Source organism: Phalacrocorax aristotelis, chromosome 2 (assembly GCF_949628215.1).
Source record: "Phalacrocorax aristotelis chromosome 2, bGulAri2.1, whole genome shotgun sequence".
Taxonomy (NCBI): Eukaryota; Metazoa; Chordata; class Aves; order Suliformes; family Phalacrocoracidae; genus Phalacrocorax; species Phalacrocorax aristotelis.
Genome location: NC_134277.1, coordinates 23,056,753 through 23,070,043, shown reverse-complemented (window position 1 = coordinate 23,070,043; position 13,291 = coordinate 23,056,753). Strand labels below are relative to the sequence as shown.

The following is a 13,291-nucleotide window of genomic DNA, read 5'->3' as shown; positions in this document are numbered from 1 at the left end:
CTGGTTTACTTTTTTGCCAGCTCATAGAAGGAGTGTGTACTTTTGTGCCAGGGCTTACAAAGCCTTACAGCTCAAACTTGATGGCTTAAATAAAGAGCTCTCAGAGGGCCCAAGAGCACAACAGCATCCAGGCTGGGTTGCCGGTACCCTCAGCCTCAGGAATGCCGTGCGACCTCTGCCTCCTATTCAGTGGGTGAGTGGAATAAGCTGTAGCCCAGGACTTGCCCTGCAAGCACTTCAGTAGCTCAACCTTGTCAGCTTCGTTTGCTTGACTGAGCTTCAGTGAATAAAGGAAATTAAAACCTCAAGGACCTACATTTAGATACAAACTGCATTCCTGCACTTCTGGTTGCCATCAGAATGAAACTAAAGCACAGTTTTCTTTATTTAAAAAATGTCCTTAATAAAATATATGGGCTCCAATTCTTCCTTGTAAGGTACAATACCTGAGGTGCAATACCTGAAGAAGTACAATAGCTGACTTTATTGTGAATTGGGGTGTGAAGATTACCTCCCTCTCTGCCTCCTGTTCTTGTTCAGGTTTATCAGAACTTGCAGTGAAGATATTTGCTTCTGCAGGACTGCAAGTTAAAAAGGATTAAAAATGTGTAGTAGTTTTGCATCCCATATATGCTGAAGTAATAAATTGCAGATAGTACCTCTACACTGTATTGGTCACTTCCCATAGCAAAGAGGAAAAAAATGTCCCTTACTTGATGGGTCAGCGCAGGATTAGAGAATGGGTTGTGCTTTGGCCAGTCAAGTTTTAAATTACTAAATTTGTCATCTCCTTCAAACGACTTATGCATTCATACTGAAAACAATCTGCTGCTATTCAGTCTAAGTTTTTCCCTGTTAAATTTAATGCCACTGCTATTGCCCTGTGCTACCTATGCTACCTACATCGCTCTTTACTGCTGGTAGCCCTATTTTGATAGTGAAATTGCTCTTGAAACACTGAGATTTTTGTCTGGCCTTTGATGCTACACACATAGGGTATTTGCAGATCATGTCTAATGAATAATTATCATTTTGCCATATGCTTTTCTAAGACTCTGATCGTGTGCCTTCTGAAATTAACAGCAAAAGTCTGTTGGATACAACAGTGCAGAAGCAAACCTTCGTTAAAATCAAGGCTCCCACTACCCTAGTTATTAGAAGGATTGCATCTAAGAGCAGGATCCTGGTTGCAGCTATTTCAGTAATGTACTGTCCACACTTAAAAAATGGCAGGACTTAAAAAACTGCTGGGATCGTTGTTATAATAATGGCAGAATTAAACCTTACCTGTGCAAATCCTCACCCAGCTACAGGGAGAACACATTTAGCCTGCAAATGTTGTGTCTTCAGCGCAGAAGCAGAGCTGAGATCGCTGTCATGGGAGGCAGCTAAAGAAGACACAGATGTATTATTTTTTCTGCCTGTTGTTTCTGGAGGTTTGGCAGGCCTTTGTGAATAGCTGGCATAGCTCTCCCCTGATCTTACTCTCTTTCAGAAAACTAAGAAAGAGAAGAAGCAGGTTGTGTAAAAGATGTCTAGATGCGTGTATAGAGAGAGGTATCAGTCACAGTTATGGGAAGTTTTTAACGTGCGTATCCTGGGTTGTCGGGAGGCCCTTTGTGTCCGCGGCGGCGGCGGCCGGTCCCACCCTGAGGGCGAGGCGCGGCGGCGGGCGGGGCGGGGCGGGGCGGGGCGGGCCGGGCCGGGCCGGGCCGGGCCGGGCGCCGATTGGCGGCGGGCGGCCGGCGGGGCGGTGATTGGCGGGGCGGGGCCGGTGGCGGGCGGTGGCGCCCAATAAGAAGGGAGCCGGTCTGGGGCCGCCGCTCTTCTTCGCCCGCCGCGCTCTCGAGCCACCCCGCTCCGCTCCCGGATTACAAAGCCCCCGCCGCCGCCGCTATGAGCATCACCACCACCAAGAACTCCTCGTACCGCCGCATGTTCGGCGGGGGCAGCCGCCCCAGCACCGGCACCCGCTACATCACCTCCACCAGCCGCTACTCGCTGGGCAGCTCCCTGCGGCCCAGCACCGCCCGGTACGTGTCCGCCTCGCCCGGCGGCATGTACGCCACCAAGGCGACGTCGGTGCGGCTGCGGAGCAGCATGCCGCCCGTGCGGCTCCACGACTCCGTGGACTTCTCCCTGGCCGACGCCATCAACACGGAGTTCAAGGCGAACCGCACCAACGAGAAGGTGGAGCTGCAGGAGCTCAACGATCGCTTCGCCAACTACATCGACAAAGTGCGTTTCCTGGAGCAGCAGAACAAGATCCTGCTGGCCGAGCTGGAGCAGCTCAAGGGCAAGGGCACGTCCCGCCTGGGCGACCTCTACGAGGAGGAGATGCGGGAGCTGCGCCGGCAAGTGGACCAGCTCACCAACGACAAGGCACGCGTGGAAGTGGAGCGGGACAACCTCGCCGACGACATCATGCGGCTGAGGGAGAAGTGAGTGTGCGAGGGGAGGGGGATCGGGCTGGCGGAGGCGGCCCCGGAGCATCCGCGGCTGGGCTGGCGGGGATTGGGACTTGGGGGGGCCCCCGCTCCCTCCTCACCGATGTCTCGCCCTTTCCAGGTTGCAAGAGGAGATGCTTCAGCGGGAGGAGGCCGAGAACACCCTGCAGTCCTTCAGACAGGTTTGCGGGGGGCGGCGGGAGAGCAGAGCCCGCCGTGCTGGTGGTGGTGCCTGGGACGGGTGGGGCTGCGGGAGTTCGCTTTGCCCCGCACAAAGGGATCCCATCAGTTCTCACGCAAGCCCTCCTTGTTTTCTTTCGGGGATGCTGCGGTCTGAGGGGAGGGGAGGGAAACTATTGTCTTGCTTTATCCAAGTCTAGCCTGTTTTACAAAAAGCGCTCCGACGTGGAATCGCTTTCCGATCCAATAAAAGTGAAAGGGGGCCATCTGCTCGCTTGGCTGAAGGGTATTAATGGTTTCTATGGGATTCACCGTGGAATGCACACACAGGCATTATGGCAAGTTGGTGGCAGCAGATTGAAATAATAGATCCCTTTGTGTCGGAGGGGAGGGCGCAGTGGGCTGCATTCTTACTAAATGTGTAATGGTGCGGGCATATTTCTAGCAAAAAGTGCTGTCATGTGTATGGTCCGGTTTTGGTACAGACCAGCTCCTTTTAATGAATCACTTTGGTCCGTGCATTACTGGACAACGGTTTCAAATTTAAAATTTTTCGTATGGGTGTTGCCTGCTGACACGAAGTAGGCAATTTGTTCCTTGGGGCGAGGTCGCAGCGATCAAGGCTGCCTCCTCTGGCTGTCCATTAAGAACATAGAATTTAATCCTTTGTAAACGAAGGCGTTAACACAGGGAAAAAAGTTGTGTTAGAGTTTAGTCTCTGTAGGATGCTACAATGTTATTCAGATAAACTAAAAACCTATGTGACAGCCAGAACCAACTGTGCAAACAGTGTTGAAAAAGTGTTAAGCTGAGGTTTTCACTTGTGCAAAACCAGCTTTCAACTGGGATTAAGCCTTGTTTGGACTAGGAGGTATTTAGGAATGCGCTTTCTCAAAACAAGGTCTCTTTCCTAAAACTGCTGGTGAGAAACAGCATTGCTAGCATTCCTTCTGAGTGGAAGCAACTGCCCTTATCTCCAGACAGCTGGGCACAGGCTGCCTTCCATCCCAAAGCTCTTCATAGGCGTTAGTAGATCTTACCATTCAGGAAACCATTACTTGATTGTCAGTGTTTCCCTGGGCAAGGCTTTTGACTGCAGTATATTTATAGTCTCTGAAGGAGAGCAGGTGTCTTCATGAGTTAACATGTGGAAACTGAGATACCTACTCCCATTTGGAGTCTGGGAATTTAGAGTCTCTGCTGGTGTTCTGGGGACAGAAGTTTGAAACAGAACAGTTCAGGATACTGCCTTAACTTCAGCTTCTGGTTTTTTTTTGAGCACTAAGCCAATTCCACGTAGTGTGAAGTTCTGTGCAGAAGCATTTAAGTTAAGTTTTAGAGAACCTAATCTCTTCTGATTCATTGCTGAATTCAGTTGAAGGATCCTTTGACTTGAGGCTGGCTTGAATGATCTTAATGATCTTGAATGATACTTAATTGGTGCAGTTCAAGGCATGCCTACCTCTATTTCAAATCAATTAAACTTCATGAAGGCTCTTGGCTTTTAAGTGAACTTGGCTTTGTGCATATCCCACATTCATCATCCAGCTCTTCCCTGCACTGTGGGAAGGGGTCATTCAGGAGCTTAGCAGCTAGCAGATCTGTGTGCAGTACAGTCAGAACTGGAATCATTTAACCACTCAAGTTGTAGCTTATGCATAAGAATTGCAAACCATTGTCTGTGGAAACACTAAGTCCACCCATGACATAACTGGTGCGTGCTAGTGTGTGTGATTGAACCACAGTAATATCTAATTTTTCCTTACTGTGGAAGGGTGGGCTTAACATGCAGGTTTTGAACACTGAAAGAGATTTAGTTTAAGTATTGTTCTCCTGCAAGTGAAATTAAATTCACAGAACACAGGAGCTGAAACATCCTGTTGTGCTTTCCATTGTAAAAAAATGCACAGCTTTTTATAAAACCATTATATTCTTGCACTGGAAAGTTGTGTACATGGAATCAGAACACTTTAGCAGATACTTTACTGTTCTGATGTAGCATCAAATTTACTTTTTACTTGATGGATTAGTTATATACTTCAGTATTTTAAAAGGAAGTGAACAAATATTTGAACTTAAACTTTATATTTCCAAAAGCTGTCTGTTTTAGAGACTGTTCAACTCGGATGTACTGGATTTTAATTTAATTCTTCTGAATAAAGATGTGCTTTTACTCATATGCTATGGGGGTACTACATAAAATAAACCTGGGGTTCAGCAAGATCTCTCCCTTGACAAAACAAGCATCACAATTAGTGAGAAAGTTATTTACTGTGGCTTTGCCAGCTACTCCGGCAGCAAGGAATAGATCCTGAGCCTATGATAAGACTAACAGGTCAGCTCCTGGCTAACGTGAAGATTGTCTGAAGTAAACACAGATGTCCAACCCTGCAAACTATGTGACTGGTGTTAAAAGAATCTCCTAGGATGAAATAAATTTGTAGTCCAATTGCATGTATATATGTCTTACACCTTATTTGCTCAGGCTACAAGTAGCTTACTCATTTACGTGGCTCTTCATGCATCTAGGAAATACAGACATACTGATTATTCACTCCCTAACTTAATGGTAATGTATATAGTGAAGTACATACCATATATTCCAAGTGTCTTCAGTTTAAGATGTTTTCAATTTATTATCAGCTGCCGCAGATTCTGTAGTTTTACAGTTCTGAAGAAATTCAGAGTCTTCGGTATGCAGAGTTCTGTCAAACCCACTGGAAACTCCTTGGATATTTGTCTAATCGTGTAAATATGTTGGGTCATAGCCTTGTAATTTCTTTCCAGAATGATCTTAAAGTTTTTTTGGGCAAAGAAAAAATGAATTAAGGAATTATTTGAATGAAAAATAGAGCCAGTGTGAACTGTGGGTGTAAAACTGGAGTTGATGGGGAAGTTATGGAATAACACATCAAAGGGGTGTTTTGCTGGATAAAGAAAACAGAAGAATTCTTCTGCAGCAAGAACTTTACCCCACAGTAGGAGTGATCCAAGGAATGGTCTTCTAGGAGTCTGAAGAAAACACTCCCTATTTCAAAGGTGCCGTAATAGTGAGAACTGCTGATAGGAATGCTTACAGTTTGGGCAAATCCAAAACAGCTTTAGAGTAAGCTGTGAAAACCTGATAGGTTAATACCATGCAAACATAAGCATGCAGTTGTGTATGTAACCAGTATGAAAGAAACAATTGTCCCCTTTGCAAACAAATTGTCTTAGTTGCACATTTAAAATGTAAGGTTACCAATCAATGTTTAGGCTTAAGTTATATGTTTTTAAAGTAATTCAAGCTGCTCCCATGTAACATTCATGGTATATCTTCTGTTGTGCCTTAAATGAATTTTTGCTGTTGATTAAGACTATCTCTGTCCAGCAAAAGTTTTGGAGCCTTTGCCAGCTAATGTGAGGGTGTAGGCAATGATGACTAACTCCATCTGTGTTTGTGCTCATACCTTCTTTTTCTCAAGGGAGATCTGTTGAACCACTTGGAGAAGTAAATGCTTACAGTTCCTATACATACCTCACTAGCTTTACAAGTATTCTTTCAAGCTGTGGCCTGTGGACACAAAGGGCTCTGTGTGGTTGGTCACAAGGCAGTCCAGAAGAAATAAACAAGAAATTAAGCCCACTGATAGGCATGTAGGCACATGGGTTGCACTTTTAAGCCCCACTGGAAAAAATGGAAGTCTGCAAATTGCAAGGCTAACTCTTTTTCTGTGTAGTCAAGCTGAAAGAGCTTATCGCTGGCTTCTGACCCAAGTACCTGCTTCATCTTCAAGCAGGATTTACACCCATCATGATCTGTGTGCTCTTAGTCATGCTCAGCAATATGTTGGCAAAGATGAACTAATCTACACATGCTATATAGTTCCGAAAATCACAATAAAGGTGCCTACAGTGGTCTGTGAGTCTAGAGTAGGAGGTGGCGAAAAGAGGGGTGTTTTACTGCGCTTGATTTCATATTTTCTTGCCAAGAAGCTCAGGCGTAGCATCAGTCTCTCTGCTACTGAACTTGCCATAAAAGATTTCTCTACATCAGTTTCGTAAGATTGCTAATCAATCTTCTTTCTCTGTTCAGGATGTTGACAATGCCTCTCTGGCACGTCTTGATCTGGAGCGCAAAGTTGAGTCCCTGCAAGAGGAGATTGTCTTCTTGAAGAAGCTTCATGATGAGGTAGGCTGAATAATGGTCTGTGAAGTAGATGCTGAGTCTAGCAAGCTCTTCCCTGGTTCTGGCCCAGAGTCCCCACCTGTGTATGTTCTGTGTGTTATCATGTAATAACACTGAGTGTCTGCTTCTCTCTAAGGAAATCCGAGAATTGCAGGCCCAACTCCAGGAACAGCACATCCAAATTGATATGGATGTTTCTAAGCCTGATCTTACTGCTGCCCTGCGTGATGTTCGCCAACAGTATGAAAGCGTTGCTGCTAAGAATCTTCAGGAAGCTGAAGAGTGGTACAAGTCCAAAGTAAGTAAAATCTGTTCAAATGCATCAGGCACTCAAACTAACTGAACATAACAGCTTTGCTGTAGTACTTGGTGTTTCTGTCTCTCTGCTGGACACAAAGCCAGCCATGGCATGGGGTTTTCTTTAAAATCCTAGTTGTGGAAGAATGCAGCTGAAGACATTACTTTGTGCCATAAGCACAGCATTAAAGTAGTGGGTTCATACCTGGAGTCTTTCATGTGCTTGTACCTAGAAGCAGATGTTGAATGAAATACTGGAAAAAGGAGTGAATGAATGAGTGAAAAAAATGATTAAAAGATAGGAAACTTTCAGGGTGGGGAAACAAATATGAAAGGTTTAACTATGAATTCCAATTTAACAATTAAAAATGGAAAGGCATTTGAAGAGTAAAGCTAATATTTACATGTTTTGGGTGTTAGGATTTGAAATGTCTTCAGTTGCCCTCAAATGCTGTGTCCAAAAAAAGTCTGTTACACCATTTCTGTTGAAGTGTTACGCTAACCAAACTGGGGATTTCCACAGTTTGCAGATCTCTCTGAAGCTGCTAATAGGAACAATGATGCCCTGCGCCAGGCCAAACAAGAAGCTAATGAATACCGCAGACAGATTCAGTCTCTCACCTGCGAAGTTGATGCCCTTAAGGGAAGCGTAAGTAGAATACAGCAGTTGTTGGGACATTCTTCCCTTTGCAGCTTTTAGCACTTCACTGCAGTTTAATTGTTTAGATATAGACGTGAATGTAGCTGATCTCCCATGATATGCTGCTGAATTGCAGTACTTTCTGAAAAAGATGCTACGGGCTCAGTTTGCCTGCGTGCACTGGTTAGATTGATACACTGAACTAATGTTGCTTAAGGTACAAACAATGAGTTCATTCCTTTGCTATAATATTCACTGTTTATGTAACACTTTCTGGAAGTGTTTGTGGCTTGTCTGTCAGGTACAGCTGAAGCTATAAAGAAATCTGGAGGAGTAGGAGAAAGGAGGTGCCAATCTTGCTGTTGCTAGAACCTGACTGCCTTAAAGACTGGCTTGAAAGGATTTAACAGTGTATAGTGCTACTGCGAGTCCCTTCACTGAGGGCTGCCTATGCGCTGACTAGTACTGCATGTGCTGGACTTGCTGTAAGGGATTGCTTTGCCACCTGGTAGGACAAATACATGTCACACCTCAGATCAAGTAGTATAACGCACCTTGGCTTTGCAAGGGGAAGATAAGGAGATGACAATATGGAATGTGTCTGGGCGCTTTCAGAAAGGTTGCTAAAGTAACTCAACTTCCCTTTTTTAAAGATTTGCAGGGCTTTGAGGGTGGGAAAGAGTGGCTGAACTGCAGCAGTGTTTGACTTGATTATTCTCTTCCAGAATGAATCCCTGGAGCGCCAGATGCGTGAAATGGAGGAGAACTTTGCTGTTGAAGCTGCTAACTACCAAGACACTATTGGCCGTCTGCAGGATGAGATTCAAAACATGAAGGAAGAAATGGCTCGCCATCTCCGCGAGTACCAGGACCTGCTGAATGTAAAGATGGCTCTTGATATTGAGATTGCCACCTACAGAAAACTGCTGGAGGGTGAAGAGAGCAGGTAAAAATCACATGCAGACACTTTTCTAAACAGCAATTATTAGAAGACACTCTATACCAGTGTCTGACTTTATCCGTTTCTTTTTTTCCTTCAGGATTAACATGCCCATTCCAACCTTTGCTTCTTTGAATCTGAGAGGTAAGCTGTTTCTGTTAAGTTTAGACAGCTGTCCTACCATTAGCAAAAGGGTTCTGGGTAGTTCCTTTTACTCTAGTATTTGAATTTGTATAAATGCAGTAGTGGGTGAATGTTTTTCTTAGATATAACTGCAATATTTGCAATTACTTAACCTTGGATGGGAGGAGCTACTTTGTTCCTAGGCACAGATATTTTTAAATATCAGTACATAGTGAATGATTGTTTTTGATGCCTGCTGAAGGTACTTAAAGGGGAATAGGGAGAAAATGGAGAAGATTAACTTATTCAGAGCAGGAGACTCCATCTATGAAATTGGGATTCTGAGAGTAGATGCTAAAATCTGTTACACCTCATTTCTTTGAAGCACTTCATCTAGACTATTGGTAATAATAAATTTTCTTCTGCAGAAACCAACATTGAGTCTCAGCCAATGGTTGACACTCACTCAAAGAGGACACTTCTAATTAAGACTGTTGAAACTAGAGATGGACAGGTTGGTGGTATCTCTGATTTTTTTCTATGTCACAGCTGGCTACCTGAAAATACTTTATCTACTGGTTAGTGCAGCCTGTATATGGTAGTAAGTGTTGAGTAGAACATCTGGCAGTCCAAGCTGCATGGCTAGACATACAGATATAGCAAACAGGCTTCTGTGGAAATGATCACAAAATTAATCTGACAGTAAAACCTTAAGTGGCTGACAGTTACCTGTGTAGTGAGTATTTCAGTTCAGCTGAGTTAGCAAGTTCTCAAAAGATTTCTCACATCACCTGAGAAAAACGTGGCAGTAAATAGAGGTACTTGTTCGGGACAAGATACTGTTTTCAGACCAAGTCAAAGCTTAAATGGCTTCTGCACACCATTAACCATCTAGAACTTCTCATTTATAAGTGAGAGTTGATACCAATTTATTCACATTTCTGTGGTACTAGATGTTAGAATTCTAATTCTAAAAACCAATAATCTTACAACTGAAACTTAATGCAAGTGTCTGTCTTCCAACAGGTTATTAATGAAACTTCCCAGCATCATGATGACTTGGAGTAAAGCTGAAGTGAAGATGAATACTTACTAATGCAGGAGAAATTCTTACCAGCAAGATTTTAAAAGTCCATGTCTAAAGGTAGAAACAGCTTTCAAGTGCCTTTCTGCAGTTTTTCCATGAGCGCAAGATTACTATGCTAGAAAATAGGTTTTAGATCTTGCAGACTGACTCTCCCTGAAGGATTAGCGTTTACAATGGAGTCTAGTTTACAAATAGCAATATCTTGTGCTGCAATACCGTTTTTATTTGAGTTCAATAAAACTGCTTTTTCCAGCACAGTATGAGCAACCTGTCGCTACTTCAATAAATCTTTGGAAAATGGCTCTTGATGTGTTCTAATTTGTTAACTGCAAGACTTTCTGGAAAGCCATAACAACATAATGCTGGAATTACTATATGGTTGACATCTCCAGTACTGGTTGTATGGAATGCTGTTTTTTCAGTTTAACTAGATAAACTGTCTTATTTACTGCTTAGGTTTTGGAACCAACTAAAATGGACTATAACTGGCAGATGCATAATGTATTACGATATTTCTTATCACTTGAATAAAAATATACTTCAAACTAATGAAAATTAATCTTGCTTCCATATACTAGTTAACCCAGTTACTAAGAGCTAAGAATGCCCAAAATACCTTAAAACTTGGCTCTATAAAACATAGTAGTTAAGTAGCTGTGAAATAGTTCATGCAAGCCCTTATCTGAGACAGCACCTTTCCAATGATAACAGCTGACTTGAGGCACGGACTTCATTTTCCAGGAAAGAGTGGTTCCCAAAGGCTTGTCTCTATTACAGGAAGTAAAATGAAGGCTTCAGCTGGAGTGGTGGTTAGGAGAGGTATTTAAAGGGAAAGCAGAGGAAAAATAACTTGCCCTAGTGGTGACCTGATTCTAGCAGTTAAACCCCTTTAAAAAAGTAGAGCTATCATGCTTGGTGTTCCCTGCTGAATGTTGGCCTAAGTGCAGCAGAAAAGGGAAGAGAAAACTCCCGTCTGGCCTGACATAACTTCTGCTGCCCAGAAGACTAAAGGTTGAAGTCCTCTGTGAACTTACTACAGAAAATTTCTTCTACAGGGTAAGCTGCTTCTCAGATTAAAACACAGTCAAAACCTCACCACAGCTCTTGCCCCACAAAAGTAGCTACTCTGTTCTGCATCACTCCTGTAAAGCCTGCTTCCTGTAAGCTTTCACTCAGAATTTTTGTGGAATGACTAAATAGGAACTAGAGTTGTTCAGTAAGTATAAATTACATTCAGTGCTCATTCAAGTTAATGGTAGTAGTTTCACATTGTACAGATGCTGTCACAAGTCTTGGGAACTCATCTGTAAGAAAAAAACACTTTTTTTTAATAGATAACTTGTTATTATCCCCATCTGATAGGGAGGAAAAACATTACTGTTTTCATCCCTATCAATTCTTCCCTTTGCTCTGGATGCAGTGCAGGCACTGGAGTGAGGGGGCAGTAGGAGTTCACTTTTTTCATGCTGTTGCCTGTGGCACTAGGTTAGGAGATCTGCAGCCAGGATGCTAAAGAGGGGGGTAGGCAGTGCCTGGGGTGTGCTGAAACCATCTGCAGCTCAGACACACAGGTATCCCGCAACCTAGAGGTATGGGCCAAGGTGTGGTTGCAATTTACATCTTTGAACTTGCAGGGAGAAATGCTGAAGCTGTTTTTCACAGCAGAAAAGTGCCTAATTTTTCAAACAAGGTGTGACAGCATTGTTCCTACCTTGCTTTTCTCTAGTAAATGTTCACAGAGGAGTTCAACCTCTCACTTCCACCTCCCAGCGGGCCAGAGGGGAGTTTTCTCTCCCCCATTACACTGTACTTGGGCTGATGGTCAGCAAAGCATACAAATCTATTAGGCTGGGATAGGTGGCTGTCCAGGTTGGTGCCTTAGGTGCTCTCCTAAGAAAAGTCCTGCAGCTGGTCCTGCATGTGTTCTGGTGATTCTTCCATGCAAAAGGGCCAAAAATTACTCTGAGGAGAGTGCCTGGGACCTGAGCTTCACCCACTGCTTGCTGCAAAGCAGAACAGATTCAACCCAGTCTACAGTGTAGCGAGTAGGATTGTCTCATTAAAAAAAGAGAGTGAACCCAACTTTTTTTTATGCTGCAGAGGTTACATACACCGGGTTTTCTACTACCTATCAACATCCAGAATAATAAAAAAAGCACAAATGAGCTGCATGGAAGATGCTTTCTGTGATAGTGACAGCTCTCAGCATGTGCAATAGCTCCTTTTGAACACTTAGTGGACATGTGTGTCTGCAACTTTTAGGATACGAGTGGGATAAGGTGCTGATGTCCTGCCTGTTGCAGACTACTGAAGTCTGGATCCAGGCACTGAAAAGGTTGGGGCAATGCTTAGTGTCTTTTCTTGCAGCTGAAGAAGTGTGGGAGCACTGGATGGTGGCATCGGGCAGGGGGAGCCAGCTCTGCCACCGGACGGTGGGGACCATCGATGGCTCTGGGCAGAGACTCATGGCACAGAGGGTCTGAAATGCATGCTTACTGCTGGAGGTTGCCTGAATTGTGATAGGCTTTCAGATGTTGCTTCTCCCTCTGCTGCCAGCTACCCAGCTAGTTGCTTTCTGTCACCTTTGATTGCTTCACCAAGAAGATGAAAGTAGTGACTGTATCAAGCACCGACAGTGCAGCAAAGGAGTTATTCCTGGCTCTTTTTTGTTTGGGATTACTCAGAGCAGAGAGAAGCATGTGGCAGAGCTTTCAACCTCAGGAATAAATAGAAAAATAAATAAAAATAAATAAAAATAAAACCTAGTTGCCAAGGGGATAGGAAGATTGCAGGAAACCTCCAAAGCCTGCGCTCTGTGTGAGTGTGAGAGTACCCTTGTGGTGGAAAGGAGAGCAGATGGTGACTGTGTGAACTTCTCAGTGTTTGATCTAGGCACACCAGGCTTATGCTCATATATGATCGTTGAAAGCTGCTTAGTGCTGAGCCAGCAGCTGACCTCAGAACTGTATTTCACATTCTAATAGCTCCAGGTGGCAGCTGTACTGAGCAGGGCAGCCCTTACCAGCCACCAGGCGCTTGCTCTACCCTCCAACAAGCGCTGTGAAGCTGTTGCCATGAGCTGAGCAGCAGCACTCCAAGGCTGAATTTCCTGACTTGCTGAGTGATTGGTGCCCATGGCAGTCACCACATCCTTGTACAGCGAGTAACAGAGGTTACTGCTAGAGGCAATACTGCTTTTCCTGGTAAATGTTGATTTCTAAGAAGACCTCCTGACACTGGGTCTCTTCCAGGTAACAAAGGCAGAACTGATTTTGCCTAAGTCCCTTCTGTTGCATTGTGAAATCTCTTACATGGTTATTATTTCCAAATGTGTAAGCTGTACTCACAGTATATAATATTAATCTTCCAGATAATTAAGGGTTCTTATATTTAGTTTATTTTGCTTCAT

The 13,291-nt window shown here is 44.0% G+C and overlaps 2 protein-coding genes across 2 annotated transcripts in view; one reads left to right on the top strand and one right to left on the bottom strand.

Annotated features, from left to right (window-relative positions):
- The window catches only part of TRDMT1 (tRNA aspartic acid methyltransferase 1), a 77,981-nt gene that overhangs the window by 44,133 nt on the left and 20,557 nt on the right, over positions 1-13,291 (bottom strand). The window lies entirely within an intron of this gene.
- VIM (vimentin) lies at positions 1,810-10,184 on the top strand. The gene is made up of 9 exons (XM_075082717.1): positions 1,810-2,441; positions 2,569-2,629; positions 6,703-6,798; positions 6,932-7,093; positions 7,616-7,741; positions 8,458-8,678; positions 8,773-8,816; positions 9,224-9,309; positions 9,822-10,184. The coding sequence occupies exons 1-9, from the start codon at positions 1,897-1,899 to the stop codon at positions 9,861-9,863; spliced, it is 1,383 nt and encodes a 460-aa protein (XP_074938818.1). The 5' UTR covers positions 1,810-1,896; the 3' UTR covers positions 9,864-10,184.

Bases quoted from the DNA above. Each gene is read 5' to 3' on its own strand.
- VIM (XM_075082717.1), top strand. From the start codon at position 1,897: ATGAGCATCACCACCACCAAGAACTCCTCGTACCGCCGCATGTTCGGC. The intron at 2,442-2,568 runs GTGAGTGTGCGA...CGCCCTTTCCAG, and splicing joins ATCATGCGGCTGAGGGAGAA to GTTGCAAGAGGAGATGCTTC. The intron at 7,094-7,615 runs GTAAGTAAAATC...GGATTTCCACAG, and splicing joins AAGAGTGGTACAAGTCCAAA to TTTGCAGATCTCTCTGAAGC.